Source organism: Ascaphus truei, chromosome 7, assembly GCF_040206685.1.
Source record: "Ascaphus truei isolate aAscTru1 chromosome 7, aAscTru1.hap1, whole genome shotgun sequence".
NCBI lineage: Eukaryota > Metazoa > Chordata > Amphibia > Anura > Ascaphidae > Ascaphus > Ascaphus truei.
In genome coordinates this window covers 95,551,071-95,577,654 of record NC_134489.1, presented here as the reverse complement: position 1 = coordinate 95,577,654, position 26,584 = coordinate 95,551,071, and the positions used below count along the sequence as shown (strand labels likewise).

Below are 26,584 nucleotides of genomic sequence, written 5' to 3'. Positions count from 1 at the left end.
GGCCATTTAGTTAGGCGCACAATCAGGATTTGAACAGCTTTATAACAGGCGCACCAAACCATTGCCAGCTTAGGTAAGAATGTAGAATTATATATTGTCACATGATTTACATATACAGATAAGAAAAAAAGAAAGTAGAAAAAGAAGGGAGGGGTGATGTAGTATTGTTGCTTTAAGATCGCTCCAGGCTAAATATCAGCACATATAAACGACAGAATGTACTGCAGCACTTAAACTACAGCTACAGAAGTAAGGGGACTCCTCACAGAGACTTTAGACAACGTAAGTAGAATAATATGAATGTCTTAATATATTTTATTTTGTTAAGATACTTTGTGGAGCATTTCATATTCTTGATCTCAGTACAGAATGGTCTTGAGGAGCAAGTTTTGCAAGGATAGTAGCGCTGACTTTAGGGTGGGAGAACACAGTCAGAATCCCAGTGCCAGCTAATTGTGACTTTGTACAAATGTTGAGCTTAAAGTGAACAAAAAGGAGACCTGACAGTGTGAAGACGCAGCGAGTGGAAAGTCCTATAGCGTGCACTCAATGCTTGTGTAGTGTATAGATGTGTAACACAGACATGGTTTCTGCCACACATTTCTACACTACACAAGCATTGAGTGCACGTTATTGGGACTTTCTGGTCACTGCTTCTTCGCACCGTCAGGTCTCCTTTGGATTCACTGAAAGACACAATATCCACACACACTTTTCGCTCGCAGCTGATTCAAAACAACGGCTGCTTCTCCCGCTGGCGCGTTGTGTGTGTCCCTCTGCTGCTCACCACGTCCTGCAGTAACGTTAGCTGCGCCTGTAATCACACAACAGCAACCTTTGCCAAACTGTTAGGAGACAATAACTGGCTGATAAGATCCAGATTTACTGTGATCACATTGAAAACTTTATTCATTTTTTTCACAGGACTGAATCAACTGCTCTTTTCATGTTAATAGTAAATACATTTTAAACTTAATCAAGTCCAGTTCATTGGTCATTTTTTCTGCCCTTTTTGTACACTGTTCAGTTTGCTTCTAGGCGTTGCGGTTGGGCAAAGCTGCATTCTTAGTTAAAGAATCTAGTCAGGCAAGATTCTTATCCTGGGTTAGGGGGAGGGAGGACAATTTCCAGTCATCTACCTACAAAGAAGAAGAAAGGTTAGAAATAAATGGCTCATGGGTGGAACGCTATGCTGGTTCCAGATAAAACTGCTATACGTCATGTCATAGAACTAGGATATCTCCACTGATTCTCATATTCCACTGGGAATTGAAATGCCCTGTCAGCCCAGGAGGAAACATTCAGGGTCTTATGCACTAAGCGACGATTAAAAAAAAATCGCCGTTCTTTTTAAATTGCCATTTTTTTACAGCGTTGCTATCACGGTATGCAGAAAGTCCCGAATACCAGTGATAGCAACATTTGCAAAAATGGCGAGTAGTCGGCGACGTGATGATCACCCCTCTGAAAAGGGTTCACCCGGCGAGTTCTTTCTGCTGCAGAGAGAGAAAGAGCTCCTCTCCCTGCGCAAATCTCGCTCGAAAATATTTCGTTTTTATTTACATTTTATTACTAGTGTAGATGAGCACGTGTCACCGGAGCAGAACCGCGTAGATTTGAGGTCCAGGGACACCCTGCTTCCCGGGCACCCCCGTCGGCCTCTGGTTTCAATCCTGTGTTTAAAAAAATAAATGATGGTTTTATGTGAGGGGCACAGGGGGTCGGTGGATTGTGTATTGGTGGTTAGTAAATATTGTAATGTTTATTGGGGTCAGAGGGGGTAAATGAAGGGCCAAGAACCTGCTCTACTCACCCCCCCCTCTGCCCCCAATAAAGCTGCTATTGTGCATTAACCCCTTCATTGTCTTAGCAGTTAGCCGTTAAGGTAATGAAGTTGCCTGTAAATGCATTTTTATTGCATCGGATTGATGCCGGGGGTCTCCGGTGCTTATATTAATGGATATCGGCTCCGGAGACTCCCGGCATCAATCCGATGCAGGAAAATTGCATTATTTTTTCTAAGTCCCGTCTCTCCGCTTATCGGCAGCTTCTCACCACCTTCTTGACAACGTTTCCTGGCGGGACGATTTTGAGAGAAAATCACAATTCTAGAGCGACGATTAGCCTCGATAAGCTAATCGGGGCTACTAGCATTGCACGATTTTGAAAACATGGCGATAAATGGCTTATTGTCGGGGGGGGGGGGGGGGGGTCAGGGAGAGGGGTGAGGTTGGAGATTTTTTTTCCTCTGCAAAAAATATTGCCGAAAAGGTCTCTTATCGCTGACTTATCAGGGCTTACTGGATCGCTGTAGGCCTTTTTGGCGATAAGTGGTTTATCGCTGCTTAGTGCATAGGCCCCTTATAGTCAGTAAGTTGCTATCTGGAAATGTGAAAGACAATCACGCATAAATATTTAGTTTTGTTTATATAACAAAATATTATAATAATCCAAAATAATATAAAAAAAAGTTCTATTCAATGTATATCTGGATAACTTGTGCCTCTTTTTAACAGAGATCCAGAAAAGCACCAGAAAGAAGGATCAGATGAAACATGGAATCAACAATGAGAAGTTTGATCTCAGATCAGAACAAATACAAAGAATCATTTCTTATGTACATTGATCGTTCAACAGAGCACCAGTGCATGCAGCATTTCATTGACACAAAGCTGCCAGACATTATATCAAGGTAAATAGGACATTTTATTCATACAATTAGAATTTAGCCGGTCATGTTTTTATCATCAGAATATGTCCTAAAGATGAGCATATTGTGCACGTGTCCTTCTAATAATTCTGTATGTGCACTACGTTATATTTAGAGACAAGCACATTTTTTGGGTGACTTTGTATCTGCAGCGGATCCGCCGGTTCCTACGGTCCGCGGATTTCAGCGGATCAATCTCGAAAGGGGCGATTCGCGTTTTAAGGATTTTGTCTTATTATTACCAATACGGGTAGAAAAGGGTAGAAACCTCGCTGCTAAATCACAAATGGGAGTAAGTGGAGGGGGTGCTACCTGGGAAATATCCTAGGACAATGGGCAATTGTACCAGAGGGTACGAGAAGTGCAGAGATCCCAAAAGTGGCGCACGCCTCCTCATAAGTAGAAATGGTTGTATAAGATAAAAACAATACTTTAAATGGGTATATTAAAATAAAATAAAGCACACATTACCAATATATCTATCAATATATCAATACTATCAATACTATCAATATATAGTATGTAAGAAATTTTTCGGGGTGGGGTACTTCTCCTCTCGGCCGGTAGCGTAAGTAATGCGCTCCACCGCTATCCTGACATCCGATACAGGTATAAATTAAATTTGATTCTACTGTCTCAGGATATGTGCCTTAAAACCTGGTGAAACAGTTGCAGTTAACAAAATACTGCAGATTTCGCAACCCGTGGACGGATCTGTGGAATCTAATCACGGATTCAAAAACGGATTCAGCAATCCGTTGCCATTGGTTAGATTCTGCAAATCCATCCACGGGTTGTATCCAATCGTGTTATTTTTATGAATCCGCATAGATTGAAATGGCTTAAATCTGTTTGCGGATTTTACACCGCTAAACGGATTTTGGGGGTAACATCAGCGAAAACCCGGGAAACGGATTTGGGAGGATTCGCCCATCACTACTTATACTGAGCATAGCAACATAGCAACATTTAGCTGACAACTATATTATTCTCTTGATGCCTTGAAGGGTGGTAAGAAGATTGTCACTGCACTGAGAAAAGCACTGTTTCATATTGTCCATACAGTACAGTACATTCACCCTCTTTCTTGAGATTGTTATATTGTGACAAATCTAATCTCTGTTTCTAGCTACGAAGAAGCATATTTCTTTAAATCGTGTAAAGAATGTAATAAATGTCACTTATTCGTTACAGAACTCTTATAAAATGTAGCCTTTGGTCGTCGGGGGAATTGAATGCTCTGTTCGTAGTTGAGTCCTTATTAACGCACAATAACATGGCCTGTCTGACACAAACGCATATTAAAATATCCACTTGTATTTTTTTGCAGTATACGTAATGGAAAAACAACTATCGATGTCCTAAGCCTAGGAAGTGGTACAGGTATGTTGTGTTTTATTTGTCTTTGTCTTAACATTAATGACATGTACAATTCTTTATCAGGAATACAGGGTGCCATTTTTAATAAGAAGGCGATGTCAGTAATGATATACTCATGGTCATCACTTAACTGAGGGGTGCGCAAACTTTTTCCTCTGCGTCCCCTGCCTGCTCTCCCCCCCAGGTTGCGCACCCCCCCCTTACCTTGTCTCCAGAGTCAAAGGATGTCACGTGACCCCACGGTATCAAATGACGCTGCGTCACCCAAAGCCATCGGAGACAAGGTAAGGGAACTTACAGAGGCCTTGTGCGGTCCCCCGGTATTTTATTTAAATGCTTTGGGGAAGATCGCAGGGCCTCTGTAGGCGCAGCGCCCCCCAGAAAATCTAGCACCCCCCAGTGTGCGCACCCCTGACTTAACTCATTCTCTGTTTCTATTGCAAATGATCTCGGAAACTCATGCCTAGGAATGAGGAATGGAAGAATGGTTCTCTCTGATTATGGTCCTGCCTTTGATTTATCCTTATTTCAAGATACAGTGCAACTTTCTTGCAATCACTCTGCTACCAATAGGGCCATAATGACATTTGGCAATCCCTAGAGAACTCTATGCGCATGGACTGAATAACAGCATGGAGAATGTATGTGTGCCATGTACAGTATTGTGTTCTTAGAGGTCATGTTAACCAGAGATGGGCAAACAAGCAGAAATTCAGTTTAAAAAATTTCTTAATATAAATCATATTTTTATACTGAAAACATCCAGTGAAATCATCCAATTTTACCAGAGATTACAATCGGAAATTAATAGGCCTTTTTTAGATGCAAAATTACAAATTCAAACTTTGCTAAAAGAAAAGGGCCCATCTCTACTAAATCGCATAGTCACGTATAACCCTCCCTCTGTCGCTCCCTCATCATCTCCCTACCCCCACATTCTCTCCCCCATCACATCCTCACTTTCTCTCCCATCACCTGTCTCGCCACCCACCCTCCTCCGACCCTCACTTCCCACCTCAGGTCTCACTATCAGGATGTATGGAACTCTCGGGGGTTCAAAAGACAGGAGTCTGAAATATATATAAAAACTAATAGAGTTTAAAATAAAACAAAAATAACAAGACAGTGAAAACAAAATAGACTCTGAATATCATTCAGAGCAGCACCAAAACTCTATGGCAGCTAAATAACTAACAGGAGACAATAGTGCTAAGGGAAAAAACAGGACGAACTAAAATAAATTGTAAGCAACTGCAGTGCTAAATGTAACAGCAATAAAATAGCAAGAGACACTATGATAAACAGGGGGACAGGATAGTGCAAAGTGAAATATAAAACAAAAACAAGAATGTACCTGATTGTCAGTAGAACTAAGAGCCGGGGTGAAGAGGAACAGGGAAAGGTTCAGCACTAGGAAAAAAGAATAACCTGTAAAACGGAATGTTTGACAAGCAAATACCAAACAGGACAGGTAGGGATTTATAGCCAAACTAGGATATCTGCTGGCCTCATTGACTGTTCTCACCAGTTCAGGGTATGAACCTGACTCCTCTGTGCACCTACAGGTCGGCGAGGAGTACTGTAGGAAGGAAACTTGATACTCACCTTTATCTTTATACCCCTCGCCTATCTCCCCTGCACCTTTATCTCCCCCCTCAAATCCCCCCTCTCCTACCTCCCTCACCTCTCTCCCTCCTCACCTATCTCTTGCCCCCTCACCTCTCTCCCACCAGCACCTCTCTCTCTCCTCCCCTTCTCTCCCCCTCACATCTCCTCCTCATATCTCTGTTCTCCTCACCTATCTCTCCCGCCTCCCTCACCTCTCCCCTTCACCTCTCTCTCATCCTCTCTTTCCCACCTCCCCTCCTGACCTCTCTATCCCCACTCTTCCCCCTCTCTCTTACCCCTCTCTCTTCCCCCTCTCTCTTCCCCCTCCCTCGTCTCTCTCTCCCCCTCCCTCGCCTCTCTCTCCCCTCCCACTGCTCTGTCCCCTCTCCCGCACTCCCCCTCCTGCACTCTCACTTCTCCTTCCCCTCCTGCACTCCCACTCCCCATCCCACACTCCCACTTCCCCTCCCCTCTGCACTCCCACTCCCTCTCTCTATCCCCCTCTCTCCTCCTCTCTCTCACCCTCTCTCTCCCTCCTCTTCCTCCACCTCTCTCTACCTCTTACTTCCCCCCCCCCTCTTTCTCTCTCTCCTCCTTCCCTCACTTCTCCCTCCCCTCTCTTCTCTCTCCCCCTACCTCACCTCTTTCTCCCCCTTCCCTTATTTGGCTCCCCACCCTCCTTCACCTCTCTCTCCTTTCCTGATATCTCTGTCCCACTCCCTCACCTCTTAACTGCCCTCCCTCTCTCCCCCCTCACCTCTCCCTCATCACTCTCTCCCCCTTATCTCCCTCCCCCTCCTCCTCCCTCCCCCTCCTCCTCCCTCTTCTCTCTCCCCCTCTCATCTCTCCCACCCCCTTCCCTATTTCTTCCCCTTCTCATCTCTCTCTTCCCCCTCATCTCTCTCTCCCTCCTCCCCCTATCATTTCTGTTTCTTTCCTCCTCCCTCACATCCAAACAACTCACTCCCTCCAGGACAAACAAATTCCACCCAGCCAAAGAACTCCCTCTGTCCCACCGGGTCAAACAATTCCTTCCCTCCGGGCCAACATTCGGGTTGCATCATAAAGCCCAGGACACTCCACTGTAAGCAAACAACCGTCTATCCGAGTCTCCTCACAGAACTATTAACTCATAAACTCAGACGGGTCTTCCCTACCCCCACCAACCACAAAAAAAAGGTGAGGAAGACCCTAATTGGTGAAATAAGAGAGACAAATGGTCATACAAAAATATAGTGTAGATAGCTAGAGGTGAAAATACATTAAAGAATACTGTATACATATATATATATGTGTGTGTGTGTATATATTATTAAACAGATGCTTGCATTATTGTACAGAGCCAGCGTAATGTTCATGCACCACAAAATATAACCATTTTAATTTGGTGATCATGTCAACGAATGCAGTATTTATTAATTGAAAAATACCAATTGGCTTCACTTCATACACTCCCCTTTACCCATTGTTGTTTTGTGTCTTTGGGGTGGGGTGGGGGGGAGGGGCTATGGATGAAATGCATAGAGACCTAGAGACATTTACCCAACTTTAAAACGTATGTGACTGTCTTCTCTTAAATTGTCTTTACAATGATTCTCTCCTTTTCATTCATGTCTCCAAAAGGTGAAATGGACTTGCATATCCTTTCCAAACTACAGGATACATTTCCAGGACACCCCATCAATAATTACGTGGTGGAACCAAGTCAGGAGCACATCCTCATGTACAAAGGTATTTTAACTTCATTGAAAAAGCTAGAAGATAGTTTATCTTTCTCTCTTCCGGCTCTTGACTTTAGCTTAGGTTTCCTGAAAGTCGAAAAAAAGCCTTAAAAAGTTTGGGGTCCCATTTGCAAAATAGCAGTAGCCGGAAGCTATAATACATGTTCCGCCCATTATCATTAATGGGTTATCATTGTACGGTTTAACTACTGCTATTTCATGACTGAGACTGAGATCGAACGTTTTCTTAGTTATTGCCTTTCATTCAATCAATGGGAAAGTTCCTCTTAGATGATGGAAACCTTAAAACACCCTCTGCTTATATCTACAAGATACTTGACGTCTTAAAAGCTTGTGTAGTTGAAGATTTTATAATGGTCTAGTAAAAAGCATGTCAAATGCCTTAACTATGTACAGCAAGTTGGAGAAAAAATGCCATTAATTGAAGCAGCTTGAGGCCGCAGAGAGGGTCACAGTGTCCCAGGGCCAGGAAACATTTCCAAAGACTTTGAACAATAATAATTTTTTTTAAATAAAAGACGAACACGTTCACATGTCTCAGGCAGGTCTTTTAAACCTGCCTGACCTCATACTCACCCAGCGTGCTTACGCTGCAGCCAGGGATTCTGGGAAATGACATACAAATGAGCACTAACAGGGGGTAACATTTTGTATATTATACACCTTAACATGGATCCCTTAACTTAGCCATGGCCATTTCACCGCCAGGATAGTTTCCCTTCACAGGTAATTCTTACCTTAACCTCTTACTCTAAAAGACCTTACCCTAAAAACCGCAACCTTAACCCATTACCCTAAAAACCCTTACAACCCCTTATCCTAAAAACTCTCATCTTAACCTCTTACCCCAAAAAAACAAACCTCAACCCTTTACCCTAAAAACCTTAACCCAAATAACTTTTACTCACACAGTGCTTCTACTGCAGCCAGGGATCTCTTACTCCTCATACAGTATGTAAGGTGCCCAGATGTACCGGTTGGACCGGGACAGTACCGGATTTTAGAGTGCTTGTCCCGGTGTCCCGAAAGGCTACTGTTGGTAAAATGTCTCATTTGTACCGGGTTTAAAATTGCTGCACCAAAGGTCCCAGGAGGGGTGCTGACAGGGGTGGGGGGAGAGATCTGAAGGCCTGGCCTTCACCCCAAAGAGACGGCACCCAACTTCCAGAGGCGCCCGTTACACTGGCACGACACCAGAGCCCTTCTCTGTGTGTGTGAAATGAGACAGGAAAAATCCGTTTATGTTTCTGAAGATTTCAACCTTTTTAGGATTTCTATGGCAAAATACAATATTGTTATGCAATAGGTCTCACTCCAATTAACGAGACTTAGTTTATGTGACTTTCCTAATGGAATGTTATGCTGGAGGGTAAACTAATTGAGAAAAAAGGGTAATTGGTAAAAAATATCTATACATCATGAAGTTAAAAATATGTAACAAAAATGCATGTTGATTGAGTAGCAGTATATAGATAGGTAGAGGCTCACCAATTGCCATAAAAGCAAAACAGTATAGAAGTCCTAGTGCAGGCTAACCCATCAAAGCCCCAAGGTTCCAACTGAGGCCACAGACATAGTACATAACACAAACGATGGTGGCACCCAGTTTTAGCTGCAAAAAAAGATTGCTGAGAATTTACTCCATAATTGTAGGAGACCATATTAATTTTCGGGGACAGATCCCATTCCTCAGATAGGTGAAGTCCGTCGTGTTGATTGAGTTTGAGGAGGGGGGGGGATTAAGTGTGAGGGGTGGGGGCGGGTAATTGGATGTGATTAGGAGGGGCACTCATGGCACCCTGGAGCATATCCCGTCTGACCTGCAGTATCCAGTGTACTCTTACCAGCAGCAGGCAAGTGACCGTCCCACCTCCCAGCTAAAGCGTCCATATACATAGCTCTGCCACGGCCTTACTGATGGCTTCTGGCATCTTGCAATCAGTGACACTTGTAAGTATCTGTACCCACAGTACATGTGTTTGGGCCTGATTCTGTTATACAAAGGCTTGAAGATTCATTCCTTAAATAGTTGAAGAAATAAATGTTTCAAATATATCATTTTGTATTTTGTCCCTGTATTTTCACTCTAAAAATATGGTCACTTTGCCCATATCTTATATGTATGCATCCATGCATCCATGAACCATTATATGTATGCATCCATGACCAGCTTCACAATGCCAGGCCAGTAATGAGCCTCCTGCTGATTTGCCCCAGGGTTATTGCTCATGCCCTTCTCTGGCACAGGCTTTGTTTTAAAAGGTGTGTTAAACGGGATCCATGTTCAAGTGGTTAAGATGCAAAAAGTGAATGGGAATTGCATTACCCAGAATCCCTTGCAGTGTACATACTGTATGCTGTGGGAGTACGGATGGATTTAAGAGCTCATAAGTGTTCTTTATCATTGCCCTGTGGTGAACGATTTTTGTCCCGTTTTTACTCACCATAACTTATTTGTGTACAAAGTCTTTCAGCGAGAGTATTCAGATATATACAGTATTATTCTGTATGTCTCTCACACACTAAGAAAGGTGCTTTTAAAATGCGTTATAAAATTATAAGGGTATTTATTGTCTCTGGCGTTCCACGTGTGTTTCAGAAAATGCATCAAAGGCACTAAACATTGACAACGTAACGTTTACCTGGCATCAGAAAACTACTAGAGAAATTGAACAGGAAATAAAAGAGAAGAACAAATTTAAGAAATATGATTTTATTCACATGATCCAGGTAATGTTTGATTCTTAACATACTGTACAAGGTAATAACTTTATAAGAACACACTGCAACTTCAAAATATACTGTTTGCAATAGCTTATTAACTTTCATTTATACCTTGAAAAACATCACAAACAGTGATCATTACATACGACACCAAATGCAATGTGTTGCCAGCCATACTGGCACTGAAGGGGTTAACGCCAAATTACTGCCATCGATTCATTTTCATGTTTAATAAATAAATTAATAAATAATACCGGGTAGATTACATTTCATGGCTAGTCCTAACGAAGAAACTATCTTGATTTTTTTTTTTTTTTACTGGCATCTCCTCCCTAATATAGAAATTGCTTGGGGTCAATATTTACATGAGTCACATGATTAGATCCCACCAATCTGCTACCTGATATGGTATGTATCAGGTATTCGAATCTGACCGGATTGGTTCCACTGACGGATTCTGGTGTGCGGATCAGATTTGGTCTAAAAAATCCTGGAAAAGTCACGGATCGGATTAAGACATTTTTGCCCATTCTAGCTGTTAGGCACAAATCCTATCTTCAAAAGTTCAAAATGTGTTATTCTCTCAACAGTTAATTATCTTTGTAATAAAATTATGAATACAAATTCTGCTTTGCTAAAATCTTCCATGTGATTCTGAACACTATGTGATCATTTTGTAGGAACAAAGGTAGAAACACTCTATTCTTTATTTAAAGGCATTATTCTATAATAACATTTATGATCCTGTGTTTCCAGATGTTATATTATGTCAAAGATGTTCCTGCTACCATAGAATTCTTCCACCGCTGTCTTGCACCAGATGGAAAACTCCTTATAATTGTCTTATCCAGTAAGTCTATATAAAATAATATTGTCAACAAATAATTTGGTTCAGCTAAGGTAAAAATAAGATTTAGGATGAGCATGACATTGCAGCTGTCAAATGGGTGACCCCGGTATATGAGTGTTAGGGTTATATTAAATAGTAAGCAGTCTACATGCAGACTTAATGGGATGCATTTGGGGTACTCTTTAGGGAAGAAAGTGTTAGGCCAAATCTGCAAGGGACAATAGGCTGTTACCATTATAAATAATGGTAAATCTGATAGGTTAAAGCTTAATTTTACCATGATGTACAGTACTCCTGTTTTTATCCTATAGCTCTAGACATTACCTAGTGCTTACTCATCATACAGTTAATGAACAAAACCTTGACTGTGGGACACAGTTATGGACATTATATTATAAGGAGGGCCCCATCTTACAAGAACATGTGAAGATCAAGTTGATAGAGTGATAGAACTCACTCGTAAGAAATCACTATACAAAGTATGACTGTTATCTCTGAAAGTTCAACTGATGGGATAAAATAACTTTTTATCATAATTTTAAAATATTTGTGAATTTCCTGGAGTTTTAAAAAAGTCAAACATACTGGACACCTAACAAGCTCCTATTGAACCTCCAAAATGACCACAACATATATATAAGCATATGAGTGTCACAGAGGAGTGCTACTGAGCATGGCAATATATATTTTAAAACCAGAGACAGAACATAAAACACAGACAAAGCTCAGTTTTAGCACATCCAGTGAGACTCATACACGGTACAGTGCCTAAATATATATGTATAAATATCTAATAAGTAAAATGGTCTTTTAGTTTGACATTTTTGGCCAAAATTGTTGTAAGCCCCTGAGCCAACGCCACGGCAGACCACATATCAGGGGTCCCTAACGCTAATATAAATTCTTAATAACCTGTGTAATAACAGGAAGAATGATTTATAGTAAATCTGTCAATATTAGTTGCAAAGTTCTAAGTCTGACTGAAGCTTTTATTAACCTGTACATTACCAGGAAAAGCACTCTGTATTAGAGATGTCACAGCCAAACTGCAAGCAGGCAAGTTCCCCTGAGTGGAAGATGCTATGGAGTGAGCCTATAACCATTTAAATGTGGGAGGGGGTGAGCTTAAATTAGGAAGGAGGTTGCCACCCTCCAATCAGCCATGACTAGCTGGACAAGAATTGTAAAACATACTGGACACCTAACAAGCTCCTATTGAACCCCCAAAATGACCACAACATATATATAAGCATATGAGTGTCACAGAGGAGTGCTACTGAGCATGGCAATATATATTTTAAAACCAGAGACAGAACATAAAACACAGACAAAGCTCAGTTTTAGCACATCCAGTGAGACTCATACACGGTACAGTGCCTAAATATATATATGTATAAATATCTAATAAGTAAAATGGTCTTTTAGTTTGACATTTTTGGCCAAAATTGTTGTAAGCCCCTGAGCCAACGCCACGGCAGACCACATATCAGGGGTCCCTAACGCTAATATAAATTCTTAATAACCTGTGTAATAACAGGAAGAATGATTTATAGTAAATCTGTCAATATTAGTTGCAAAGTTCTAAGTCTAAATTAGAGGATATTAGAAAATTTGCACACACACAAAAAAACTCTCAAATATTTAAGAATTCATAAAAAAAATCACCTTTTCAAGAGTTTTCTCATTTCTTTCCCAAAATGTCAAATGAAACAAACAGCAAATTGAATTTCGACCTAGGCATACAAGTGTTAGGGTTATATTAAACAGTAAGCCAGCTACATGCAGACTTAGGCTAAGGCCCCGCTCCCTCCGTCAGCGCTCCCGCACTGCAGACAGGCGGGGCGCTGACATACACAGACCGCGATATGCGGTCTGTAGGGAGCCGGAGCAGGAGGGGGGGGGCGTGGCTAGAGCGGAGGGACCCGCTACTCTCCCCCCCCTCCCTCCCTCCACGGGCTCGGGCTGGAGCTGCTGATCACAAGCAACACACACACACACTCATACACACACGCAGGCACTCTCTCTCACACACACACACACACACACACACATGCACTCATACACATACACATACACACACACACAGACAGAGGCAGGCACTCACGCACTCAGGCACACACATACACACACACACACACACACACAGACACACAGACACACAGACAGACAGAGGCAGGCACTCACGCACTCAGGCACATACATACACAAACACAGATAGGCACTCAGACACACACATACACACACACACAGGCACTCACGCTGCTTTCCCTCCACACTCCTCCTTGCTCCCCGAAGCCTCTCCTCCTCCCGAAGCCTCCCCTCCTCATTGGCTCACAGCCAAACCACGTGACGCGTCAACGCTAGGGATCACAATTCTCTTGTATCCCGTAGCGGCTGACTCGTCACAGCGTGTAGTGAGCTGTGCAGCCAGGGGGGACCGGGACCGGCTCGGGAGGATTCCTCTGCTGGTGGGGAAAGCCCGTGCAGCCGCCCGCGCCGCCGGGTGCAGCGGGTCCCAGCCCTTATTGTGACGGTGCTCGTCTCCGATCAGGAAGTGGACCCGCAGGGCTGAGGTAGGGATGCTAATTAACCGACCAGAGCCCTGGGACAGAGTCTTGTTAGAGTATCCGTAATCGATAAGTAGGCAGAGGCTTAGGGCAGGCAGCAGTGGTGCAGAATCAAGGCAGCACGTAAAAGGTCAGGGCAGGCGGAAGGCAGCGAGGTCGGGGTCACGGTCCGGGGTCAGCAACATGGATTCCAAATGAACAGGCTAGGCACATCAACAGGCTAGCCTCAGGAACAGGTAAGGCTCACGAACAAGGAAGGCTCAGCAACTAGAACCCAAGGTTACCAGGAACACAGGGAAACATATACAATGCTCAGGCTGGGGGCTGGAAGTCACAGGCTGCTATTTAAGCCCTTGAAGAGGTGTGGCCAATAACAAAGTTCAGGAGGATGCTTGCCAGTAACCAAGATGTCCACAGCAGCAAGGAAAGGGCAGGTTCCAGCCAAAGCCTGGACTGGAACCCTTACACTCAATGGAATGCGTTTGGAGCACTCTTTAGGGAAGAAAGTGTTAGGCCAAATGTGCAAGGAAACCTAGCATGTTACCATTACAAATAAGGGTAAATATGATGGTTCAAAGATCAGAGCTTCATTTTTGCCTTGCTGTACTCCTTTCTTTAATTTTATAGATCTAGACATCACCTAGTACTTACTCATCATACAGTTGTTCAACAGAACCTTGACTGTGGGACACAGTTATGGACATTATATTATAAGGAGGTCCCGATCGTACAAGAACAAGTGGAGATCAAGTTGACAGAGGGATAGAACTGACTCTAATGCGAAAAGACTATCCAAAGTATGACTGTTAACTCAGAAATGCCCACAGATAATATATAATAATATATTTATATAAATGTGTATTTTGTAGCTATATATAAAGGGACCATTCAGGATCGTTTTGGGAAGGTTTTCACCTCAACGGATCGAAAAATAAACAAGGGAGATTAAATTTTTATATATATATATATATATATATATACCTGAAGATAAAAGAAGAAAACATGATGCAGATACAGTAGACTAGGTACCTTTAAGAATATATGGGATATCTGCACAAAAAGGAAAGGCACAGTGCTTGTTAAGTTAAACCTCAACACAGATCATATAGTTTGCCCCTGTTAATAGGATATTTTTTCCAGCTTGCATTTCTCTGATCAACGTCAAAAAATAAGTGTCTCACCCAGTTTATCATTAAAAAAAAGGTTGAGCTCAGTGTAAATAAAATACCTCTACGATACCAATGTATACTAAGGTACTGCACCGACACACTTTATTCGAGCAAATACCCAGTATGTACCTGGCAGATACCTGGAATACGCCGCTCCTCACCTCTGACAAGCCCCGTTGCGTTTGCCTTCCCAGCCTGGGTTCATGCCTGGCTGACGGGCGGCTGATCTGTTAAATGATAATGATTAGGATTTAATAGGCTGCAATGCTTCGCGTGTCTACCAGATGGCATAAATTCATGAATTGTAACGCAGTATATATATATATATATAGTGCAGTATTGCAGCCAGCGGGAATAAAATGCTTCAATCCCTGCCTGGAAAATAACCCAATGCACTCGGGCAGAAAACAGTCACAAACCTCAATACACCCGGGTATACCCGAATTCGTGGGACTAGCCAAGCTCAAATAAAGTGTGTCGCCAGTGTAACTAGTGTGCCGTGGGAAGCAAGGGATCTTTACACACCCCATCCTCTATGATTAAGCGGGAATATATGCCATGAACCATTCACTGGCTCGTCTACATATAATAATTGTTGCAATTTTCTTTTAATTACTTTTTTTTTTTTTTACAGGAAACAGTGGATGGATTAATGCTTATGATAAGTATGGATCTCAGTTACCTAGGAATGATCTTCCTATAAACATCTGTTCTGGGGAAATCACAGACGTTCTTGATTCACTGCAAGTCAAATATGAAAACTGGGATATTGAATCAAAGCTGGATATAACAGAATGTTTCATAGAAGGCAATAGAAATGGACAACTTTTATTGGATATGTTGACTGAAACATGTGACTTTAATAACACAGCCTCAACTGACTTAAAAGCACTCGTATTGAAACACCTGGAAACGACAGAATATTCCGTTAAAATAGAGGGAAAGATTCTACTGAACACCAACCTCAGTGTGATAGTGGTTGATGGGCAGTACACACAACGCTAGTCTAATGGATCGTGAATGTAAAGACATGCTATTGTAGGTGAATTTTAATGGAAATGCGGCTTGGGTATTTGGAGAAAAAAACCTCTAGTTTAGTAGTTGATTACTAAAATAAAGATTAGTCGTTCATTATTACTTATTTATTTTATTTGTTTATAAAATATTTTACCAGGAAGTAAAACATTGAGGTTACCTCTCGTTTTCCAGCATGTCCTGGGCATAAGAGTGTTTAATACTTACTGTACACTACCAGATTCCTATTGTTCTTTATTGTAATATGGTAATGTGTCTAAAATATCTAAAAGAGAACTTCATAATCTCACTTAAAATGCAGCAAATTGTACATAGCTCATTCTTCATTAAGAACAGTAACTCATTGACATTATCAGAGCCTTCCATTCATAACTTAATTACCCTCCAACCCCCAATTACATCTTAGCAGCAGTCCTGTACCTATTGTACCAATGTATATGTTAAGTTAGCACAGCAATATTTATTGGCTTCACACTAACTGTACTATGCTGCAGAACATGATGCCACTTTAGAGACAAAATATCATATTAAAAAACACCAGTGTAGAAACTGCTGCAATGCAGAGGAGGGAGATAACGACACACAAATACACACACACACGAATTGGTCATGCCTTGGAGTGGCTCGCAGGCTTATACGCTTTGGCCAAAGGGTTAACTAAATTACCCTTTTTCAAGAGAAATATAGGTATTTCACTGTGTAATTTTGTCACATTGGATGTTGCTCTGGACTTCTGCATTTTGGAGCATTTCAGAATCTTGCTCTCGGTATAGAATGGTCTTGAGGAGCAAGTGGGCTAAGGATAATAGTGCTGACCTTACGGTTGGAGAGCACAGTCTGAATCCCAGTGCCAGCTAATTGTGACTTTGCACAAGTTACGTTATCTTTCTGTGAATCAGACATCAAATGTTAAAATTGTAAAATTATATTTTAGATGAACTCATTAACTCATTGAGGCTGCAAAACTGTATGTGCAGCACTGCATACATTATAGTAACACACAAGAAAACATTATATTTATAATATAAAGTATAAGTATGCGTTTATCTGTGCTAGAACACACTTTTTTGAATAAACAGTTGGTACTGTATATTTGCATTATTACGTAACCATAATTTACAAATCGAACTACCGCAAAGTCTTTAAGCTATATACATTGTAATTACACTGACTGAAGGATTGAATTAAACTGAAAGGCGGCCATTTAGTGAACCCTGGGAAGCAGGATCGATCACAGGAGAACTAATTGATTGGGAGCTTAGGTAATTCATTTTCAATAACCAACTTAGAGAATGAAACAACGCTCGCCTAATACAAAGAATAAGGAACTATGATGCACTGGGATATATACATTTATTGGAGATGAAAGTTAACCACGTGTTAACACTAGAATCCAGATAACTGCACTCAAAGTGTAATAAGTAATAACCATATTAGTCAGGGTATACAGTATCCCACTGTAGGAGTTAATTTACTCCCTTAAATTGTTCTCACATATACACAAAAATAATTACATTTTATTTCAATAAATCACAGCGATGACGTTTAAAAAAAATAATAATATATACATAACACAATCCCCAGGTAGGGCGGCTCATGGTGGATATAGCTAACTGGGTTATTATGCTATAGCTCTAACCCAAGATATTGGGATAGCACCCAAATCGCTATACTGTAATAAGTCAGAGAACCTCCTTAGAGTATAAGTAAGTATTAATGTCAGAGTATACGGTATAGCTAAATATCTTGAGTACCCCACATATAACATGTGCTACTAAACGTGATAGCACTGTTAATTGGTACAGCTTGCAGTTCCTCAAGGTACTGTATAAGTCTGATGAGCATACTAGTATTCTCATAATGCTCACAGTAGATATCCAACCCCATAGTATTGGCTACAGAGAATAGGCAACATTGATATATAATAATAGGACACAGTATCAAGTGTGTGTTTAGTTGTCATCTATAATTAGGTGGCAGCGTATATTAGTACCAGCACATCCGTTGCTCACTAATTTATTTAGAACAACAAGTGCTGTTGTGTAGCAAGATGTCATAACACAACTAATATTGTCCTATACGTAGTACCATATGTAGCAATCTATGGCTAGTGTATGTATCCTAATTATGGTTACAATGTAGCCAGATATAACAACTACCCAAATGGTATAAAAGCATCAAACAGCATTAGACTAGCACAGATGTTACCCAGTGAATAGGGTTTATAGTGCTGGTAGGGAGCAAAAATGAGCCCTGTGCTAAGTAATGTGGCAATATGTAACTTGCACAATGTAACCTAGTTGTGGTCACAATGTGACCAAATACGACAACTCCAGGAATGGTGCACAATTACCACATAGCAATAACCTAGCATGAATATTAGCAAGTAGGTATAGTTTAAATACTGATAGAAAGCACAATCTTGCTCTATGCTGTGCTGGAGATAAAGAACACCGTTATACGACCGCATTGGTGTGATGCTGGTAGCGGGATACATCCGGGAACGGAACGAAGCTGCTTCAACCCGCCTCACACCTTCATTTCCAATCAAATAAATCAAAGGCGGCATATATTAAAAGAAATGTATTTTTTTAAAGTGCCGCTTAGATTGCCTCTGTGAAATATATGATTATAGTAGAACCAGTGGCACATTTAAAATGTTGCCGCCCATAGGCACTTATGCCAGACCGCCTCCTTCTTCTTCAGTGTTGCGGCGTGAAATAACGCAGCAACATCATGTGATGATGCATTTCCGTGACATTGCAACGCTACGTGACATCACGTTGTCATGGCAACGTGTCGCCATGTGATGTCGCAGCGTCATTTGATGCCGCGACTGAAGGAGGAGGGCGGCGTGAAGAAGAAGGTAAGAGACCTTTACTGAGGCCCCTCGCTCTGCCCCGGCAATCAGTATGGCCTCTGTATACCACCTCTGTATGCCACCCCCAAATTTTGCGACCCTAGGCCCGGGCATAATGGGAAAGTTGAGTAGAACAAATCATGCCTGCTTTACTCAAATAATATCAAATCTGCTATACAGGTAATTGTGCACCAGTTGAGTTACTGTGTTAACTTCTCTATATCTCTCGAACTAATTTGTCTGAATTACAAACAAGTGAGAGATAGGGGTATATAACATTTTTTAAATCATAATACTAGGTGGTTATATTGTTTCCCAAACCAAATTCTCCGGTACAGTAAATTCCTACAATACTTTGTCAAGTCTTACTATATTGTTCTGCAAATGTACTCGCAGCACCATCTAATGGACATGGGTAAAACAACATGTTTTAGATGTGTAATCTGTGCCAGATTTTTTGTTTCAAATATTACACTTTTTTTTTAAACCTGCCCCTATTCAGTATGCTGCATCCTAGAAAGGGAATCTATCTCCCCAAGCAAAGGAATCAGCATGGGGTCTTAATGGGGTCTCACGGCCACATTAAAGGTGTAGCACCTGCTATCTCAGTCTCTATTTATCTTTGTAATACATGTATTAACTGTGTGTGTGTGTGGTGTCTGTGTGTGTGAGTATATATAGGCACTCCACTGAAAATAGTATCCTGCCTGGGTGCAAACCGCTGGGGACTATAATACTGAAAAGATGGAAGCAGGCACTCCAGGACTTAGAAAAATAAATAAAGCTTATTGTAAAACTATCAACGTTTCGGCTTTCTACAGTAGACTTTGTCAAGGTTTTATATGTATCTATGTCAATTGCTACTGGAAGGAGCATACGTTGTCTTGAGGGATATTGGGTTGATCACTACATTTATGATTACGTGTCTTTTGTTATATGTAGCCAGGTCATCTGATGGCTACTATTCTGCCCTTGGGCTGGCAGTAAACCCTGGTACAATCAGGTTGCCAGTAGTTGCTATGGGGGGTTCCCCCTCCAAGGAGCTGCATTTGAGTGAGAGAGGGAGGTGGTGACATCAAGCCTGGGCATGACCAATCATGAGCCAGACCTGGTGCCCTCCTCCTGGTTGTAGTTGAAGGCAGGACCGCCCTAAATTGAGTAGTGTTCTTCCCCCACTGAGGAAGGCAGGTCACACAACGGGGAGCCTGAGATTGGTGCCTTCCCTGTGCTCTTCCCTCCGGGGGAGAGTGAGTGTGGACCATCTGCCTCTGCTAGGCAGGTGGGGAAGAGCTAGAATGGCAGCGGGTGCCCTTGGCCTGTAGTGATGGTCCAGGGACCATCCTTCAATGAGAGCTGAGAGTACTGCATCAGGCAGAAGCCTGCCGTATAACTGTGCTGTCCAGAAGACAATAAACCGTTCCTGTTTTATTTACCTCCTGCCTGGTGCGTGACCTTACTGGGGGGAGAGGTAATAAATTCTACTGTGGGAGATCACCTTCAGTTCCTGGAGCCTACGGCAGATGGAGGCGCTGCACTGCTAAAAAGATATGTAGGGTATGAACCGCAGAAGCCTGGTCCTGTGTCCCCACTGCCATCGGTGGACGACTCACCCCTCCTGTTGCCAGCAGGTATATGCACCATACAACGTAGTAATGGAGAAATCTCCCACCGGGTGGGGGAAACACTGTTACATATACTGTATTATGCTCAAGTTAGCTCCGGCTATAGGGCTTTGGTTCTGCTCTAGTTGATGGGTGTCACCTCATGTGCCAGTTGTCCAATATACTTTTGCATATCCTTAGGCCCGGCCTTGTGCCCCTCCTTGTAGCAATTGACGACTACATCTCTGGGGGTAATTGGGTATACTACTATATTTTGCCACATAAGTTTCACTACTGTGCTCGTATATATGGACTATGGTTGCAACATCATCTTGTATTGCCATACCCTTCTGGAATGCTTACGATACAAGTACAGCTGGCTATGTGACCCTCTGGGGGGAGAGAGAGAGCAACAGGGGGAGAGAGAGAGCTGTGGGGGGGAGAGAGCGCGGGGGGGAGAGAGAGCAATGGGGGAGAGAGAGCGCGCGGGGGGGGCGGGAGAGAGAGAGAGCGCAGGGTGGGCAGGAGAGAGAGAGTGCAGGGGGGGGGGGCAGGAGAGCAGGGGGCGGGAGATAGAGCAACAGGGGGGAGAGAGAGAGCAATGGGAGGAGAGCGAGAGCAACGGGGGGAGAGAGAGAGCTGCAGGGGGAGAGAGTGCGGGGGGAGAGAGAGCAATGGGGGAGAGAGAAATGGGGGAGAGAGAGAGCAATGTGGGGAGGGAGGAGGGGAGGAGAGAGGAGGGGAGGGGGGAGAGAGGAAGGAAGGGGGGAGAGAGTAGGGAAAGGGGGAGGGAGAGAGAGGGGGGGAGATGGGAGAAAGAATGTGGGCCAGGAGAGAGAGGGGGCGGGAGAGTGCGCAGGGGGTGGGGGCGGGGGAGAGAGCAGGGGGGGAGAGAGGGAGCAATGGGGGGAGAGAGAGCAATTTGGGAGAGAGAGAGCAATGGGGGAGAGAGAGAACAATGGGGGAGAGAGAGAGAGCAATGGGGGGAGGGGGAGAGAGAGCAATGGGTGGGGAGAGAGAGAGAGCAATGAGGGGAGAGAGAGAGAGAAATGGGAGGGAGAGAGGAGGGAAGGAGGGAGAGAGGAGGGAAGGGGGAGAGAGGAGGGAAGGGGGGTTGAGAGGAGGGAAGGGGGAGAGAGGAGGGTAGGGGGGAGAGAGGAGGGAAGGGGGGAGGGAGAGAGGGGGAGCCAGGAGAGAGAGGAGGGCCGGGAGAGAGAAGGTGCATGGGGTCAGGAGGGGGGCAGGAGAGGGCGCAGGGGGGGGGCAGGAGAGAGAGCAGTGGGTAAAGAGCAGGGGGAGAGAGTGAGAGCAATTGGGGGGGGGGAAAGAGAGAGGAATGGGAGAGAGAGAGAGCAATAGGGGGAGAGAGAGCAATGGGGGAGAGAGAGCAATGGGTGGGGAGGGGAGAGAGAGCAATGGGTGGAGAGAGGGAGAGATCAATGGGGGGGGAGAAAGAGCAATGGGGGGGAGATAGAGAGAGTAATGGGGGAGAGAGAGCAATGGGGGGGAAAGAGAGAGAGAGCAATGGGTGGAGAGGGAAAGCAATGGGGGGAAAGAGAGAGAAATGGGAGGGAGAGAGGAGGGAAGGGGGGAAAGAGGAGGGAAGGGGGGAGGGAGAGAGGGGGGAGCCAGGAGAGAGAGGGGAGCCAGGAGAGAGAGGGGGGCCAGGAGAGAGAGGGGGGCCAGGAGAGAGAGGGGGGGCCGGGAGAGAAAAGGCGCAGTGGGGGCAGAAGAGGGTGCAGGGGGGGGGGCGGGAGAGGGCGCAGGGGGGCAGGAGGGAGAGCAGGGGGGGGAGAGAGAGAGGAATGGGGGGGAGAGAGAGAGGAATGGGGGGAGAGAGAGGTTATGGGGATGGAGAGAGAGAGAGCAATGGGGGGGAGAGAGAGCAATGGGGGGGGGGAGAGAGACCCAGCCGGTACTCCAGCAGTGCCCCCTTGCAGACTTTTTTAATTTTAATTTTAAAACATCGATTCTAAGACGCATCTCGATTTCAGATATGTGAAAATGGGGAAAAAAGGTGCGTCTTAGAATCGAGGAAATTCGGTAAATTCTGGATCATATAAATGGAGTGAGAAGGGGGGCAAATGGAGTGAGATGGGGCAAATGCAGGGAGGGGGCAAACCGAGTGAGAGGGGGAAGGCAAATGGAGTGAGAGGGGGAAAACGGAGTGAGAGGGGGGGTCGGGAGAGAGAGAGGGGTCGGGAGAGAGGGGGGGTCGGGAGAGAGGGGGGGGCGGGTGAGAGAGACCGCAGGGGGGACGGGAGAGAGAGTGCAGAGGGGGTGGGAGAGAGAGAGCGCAGGGGGGGCAGGAGAGCAGGGGGCAGGAGATAGAGCAACAGGGGGGAGAGATAGAGCAACGAGGGGAGAGAGAGAGCAAAGAGGGGAGAGAGAGCACAACGGGGGGAGATAGAGAGCAACAGGGAGAAAAGAGAGAGTAACGGGGGGGAGAGAGAGAGCAACGGGGGGAGTGAGAGAGCGGGGGAGAGAGAGCAATGGGGGTAGAGAGCAATGGGGAGGGGAGAGGAGGGAAGGGGGGCTGGGCGAGAGAGGGGGCAGGAGAGGGCGCAGGGGGGGGGGCAGGAGAGAGAGCAGGGGGGAGAGAGGGAGCAATGGGTGAGAGAGAGAGCAATAGGGGGAGAGAGAGAGAGAGAGCAATGGGGTTGGGGGAGAGAGCAATGGGGGTGGGGGAGAGAGAGCAATGGGGGGAGAGAGAGCAATTGGGGGAGAGAAAGCTACGGGGAGAGAGAGAGAGAGCAATGGAGAGGAGAGAGAGCAATCAGAGGGAAAGAGAGAGCAATAGGGGTGGGGGTGAGAGAGCAATGTGGGGGAGAGAGCAATGGGGGAGGGGCGAGAGAGCAATGGGGGGGAGAGAGAGAGCAATGGGGGGGAAAGAGAAAGCGGTGGGGGAGAGAGGAGGGAAGGGGGAGAGAGGAGGGAAGGGGGAGAGAGGAGGGAAGGGGGGAGGGAGAGAGGGGGGTGCCGGGAGAGAGAGGGGGGGGCCGGGAGAGAGAGGGGGGCTGGGAGAGAAAGGGCACAGGGGGGGGGCAGGATAGGGAACAAGGGAAGCGGGAGAGGGCGCAGGGGGGGTAGGAGAGAGCAGGGGGGAGAGAGAGCAATGGGGGGAGAGAGAGAGGAATGGGGGTGAGAGAGAGAGAGGAATGGGGGCGGAGAGAGAGAGCAATGGGGGGGAGAGAGAGCAATGGGGGGGGTGGAGAGAGAGAGACCCAACAACCTTCCCCAGCCGGTACTCCAGCAGTGCCCCCTTGCAGACTTAAAAAAAAAAATATTTTAAAACACCGATTCTAAGACGCATCTCGATTTCAGAAGTGAAAATGGGGAAAAAAGGTGCATCTTAGAATCGAGGAAATTCGGTATATTATGGATCATATAAATATTTGAAACACAAAGAGATGCATATGATAACATGGTAGGAAATTCACGTAATAACCTATACTTTGGTTTTAGTGATTATAGTGAATGTAGGATATGTTTGTCTGACCTAATATGGTATATAATCTTGAGTGTATTAAGAATGATTGTGCAATAATGTGTCTACATATTATAACCATATAACAAATGGGAGCAAATAATGTATATTAATTATTCCCTTTGAAATTACCTGGTTTCAACTTCTCTCGCTCACACGCTGACTCTAACACATCATTAGACTGAGGCAACAAATGCCATTTATTGCAAATCTACGTCCTCTGTGCAGGGGGGTAATTCTTCAGGCAGAGATTACTAAGCAACGTGAACTCAGGGCTGCAGACAGGGGGAGAGCTGGGACAGCTGTCCTGTGTCTGGGGGCTGCGGGGGCCTTGGCCGGCTGGTGCTGGTAGATGGGCCGGGCTAGAAGTTGGGCCCAATTTCTACACCCGGCTGGCAGCCCCCAGCTCTCTCCTGCTGGTCTTCACCAGAAGTTGGGCCCAACTTCTGCACAGCACCAAAGGCTCCCCCACAAGGTAAACAAAAAGTGTGTGTTGTTGGGATGGGGGGAGGGGGAATTCTGTGTGTATTGTAAGGAAGGGGGGCAATTGTGTTTGCATCGTGGGGGAGGGGGAAATCATGTGTGTATTAGTGGGGCAATTGTGTGTGTATTGTGGGGGAGGAATTGTGTGTGTTGTGTGCGTGATTGTATGTGAGGAGGGGGATTGACTGGGAGGAGGAGGAGGAGGGGGGATTTAGTGAGATAGGAGGGGGAATTGAGTGAGAGAGGAGCGGGGTTAAGTGAAAGTAGGGGAGAGAGTGTGAGAGGAGGGGGGAGAGAGCGAGTGAGCGAGAGGGTGTAAGAGACAGAGGGGGAGAGGTGAAGGTGTAAGGGAGGAAGGGGGAGAGGTGAGGGTGTAAGGGAGGAAGGGGGGATAGTTAGGGATGTAAGCATTGCTGGACTTCCTCATAAGTTAACTAAGCTTTAGCTTAGGGTCTCACAATATGTGGGTCCTCAAAAATAGGAAAAAAAAATAATACATTTCAAGGTTTAAAATTGGAGAATAAATAAAGAAGATGTGGGAAACGATTCTCTATAAATTTGGAAATTTTTATTCAAATCTGACCCTAAGCATCATGTGCATCGGAAGTGACAGTCATCGAAGCTTATTATTTGAGGACGTAATCAATAACATCGCTCTCCAAAAATCACAAAGAAAATGTTTTAATATTAAAATGAATGTGATGTGCAAACACTGTTCATTTGAGCTTTTCACCGTCATCTTTGTATGTAACAATACTAGTGTAATACTTTCATTCATTCCATTTTCAGGTTTACATTTTCAATGGTCCCTTCAGTCAGAATAATAATTATATTTATAATTTTTGGGGCTTCAAACACTTGACATACAGTACTGTAGCGCAGGGCCACAGAAGGTCAAAGTCTGGCCCTGGGTGTAAGCGAGGGAAGGGGAGAGGGAGAGATTGGGATGTGAGGGAGAGGTGGGTGTGTAAGGGAGAGAGGGAGAGGTGAGGGTGTAAAGGAGAGAGGGAGAGATGAGGATGTAAGCGAGAGAGGAATAGAGGGAGAGATGGTGGTGTAACGGAGAGAGGGATAGGTGGGGGTGTAATGGAGAGAGGGATAGGTTGGGGTGTAATTGAAAAAGGGGGAAAAGGGGTTTAAGGGTGAGTGGAAGAGAGGGAGAGGTAGGAGTGTAAGGGGGAGAGGGAGTGTAATGGGTAGAAGGAGAGGTGAGGGTGTAAGGTGGAGAGGGAGAGGTGAGGGTGTAAGGGTGAGAGGGAGAAGTGAGGGTGTAATGGAGAGAGGGAGAGATGAGGGTGTAAGGGAGAGAGGAAGAATGAGAGAGAGAGGTGGGAGTGTAAGCGAGAGAGGAAGAGAGTGAGAGGTGGGGTTGTAATGGAGAGGGATAGGTGGGAGTGTAATTGAAAGAGTGAGAGATAGGTATTTAAGGGTGAGTGGAAGAGAGGGAGAGGTAGGGTGTAAGGGAGAGAGGAAGAGAGGGAGTGGTAGGGGTATAAAGGAGAGAGGAAGAGAGAGAGAGGTGGGCATGTAAGGGAGAGAGGAAGAGAGGGAGAGGTGGGGGTGTAAAGGAGAGAGGGATAGGGGGGTGTAATTGAGGGAGGGAGGGAAAGAGGGATAGGTAGGTGTGTAAAGGAGAGAGGGAGAGGTGAGGGTGTAAGGGAGAGAGGGCAAGAGAGAGGAAGGAAGGGAGCGAGGGAGGGGAGAGGTAAAGAGGGAGGGGCAGGAAGGGAGGGGGAGCGAGAGGAAGAGTGTGAGAGAGAGGGAAGACATGGGGAGAGTGAACAAGAGAGTGGGGGGAAGAGTAAGATGGGGAGAGTGGTAGAATTAGGTGAGAGAGAGAGGGGATGAGAGTGAGAGGAGGGTGGGAGAGAATTAGAGGGGGGCAGAGTATGAGAGGAGAAAGAGTGAGAGGGGTGTGATGTGGGGGTAGCCAGCCTTCATAATAAAGGTGAAGCCCGGCTAGCTACCCCTAAAACCGTGGGTCCCCGGCGGCTTATCAGCACTATTAGCTGGGGACAAAATGTGTGTTTTGACCCTCTATGTGTTTTAGGTACAGAACTGGGACTTCGGAAGCGGGACTTTAATGGTTGGTACTGTGGGTCAAAAAGGGTTCAAATGTATATAACATGTGCCGGGACAAAGTTACTGGCTGTTCCATAATTGTACCCGCAAATCACGCCTGATTTGTGGATACGCATATGCATTTTAATCCTGTTATGTTTCTCTATCAATATTGCCCTACCAGCAAGTTATTGAAACTTGGTATTAAAACTTCCTGCCAAAAGCCAAGTGTTATGATCAAAATCCCCGAGCCCAAGTTAGAGAAAGAAATGTGTTTAAAAATGTGTATTCATCTTTATGGAGGCAG

The 26,584-nt window shown here is 44.8% G+C and overlaps 1 protein-coding gene and 1 long non-coding RNA gene across 2 annotated transcripts; one reads left to right on the top strand and one right to left on the bottom strand.

Annotated features, from left to right (window-relative positions):
• The first annotated feature begins 118 nt into the window (after positions 1–118).
• Positions 119–16,862, top strand: LOC142499703 (histamine N-methyltransferase A-like). Its single transcript, XM_075609477.1, has 7 exons — positions 119–282; positions 2,517–2,692; positions 4,041–4,093; positions 7,322–7,429; positions 10,040–10,170; positions 10,921–11,014; positions 15,385–16,862. Exons 2-7 carry the CDS (start codon positions 2,556–2,558, stop codon positions 15,753–15,755), a joined length of 894 nt encoding a protein of 297 aa, XP_075465592.1. The 5' UTR covers positions 119–282; positions 2,517–2,555; the 3' UTR covers positions 15,756–16,862.
• On the bottom strand, positions 882–23,903 carry LOC142499704 (uncharacterized). Its single transcript, XR_012802714.1, has 3 exons — positions 23,866–23,903; positions 5,445–5,500; positions 882–1,139 (listed from the first exon to the last, which is right to left on the bottom strand). It is a non-coding gene; the product is annotated as an uncharacterized LOC142499704 (long non-coding RNA).
• Between the last annotated feature and the right edge of the window lie 2,681 nt (positions 23,904–26,584).

Excerpts from the sequence above, each read along its gene's own strand:
- LOC142499703 (XM_075609477.1), top strand. The coding sequence starts at position 2,556 with ATGGAATCAACAATGAGAAGTTTGATCTCAGATCAGAACAAATACAAA. Across the intron at positions 7,430-10,039 it reads GCACATCCTCATGTACAAAG|AAAATGCATCAAAGGCACTA; the intron begins GTATTTTAACTT and ends CGTGTGTTTCAG. Across the intron at positions 11,015-15,384 it reads CCTTATAATTGTCTTATCCA|GAAACAGTGGATGGATTAAT; the intron begins GTAAGTCTATAT and ends TTTTTTTTACAG.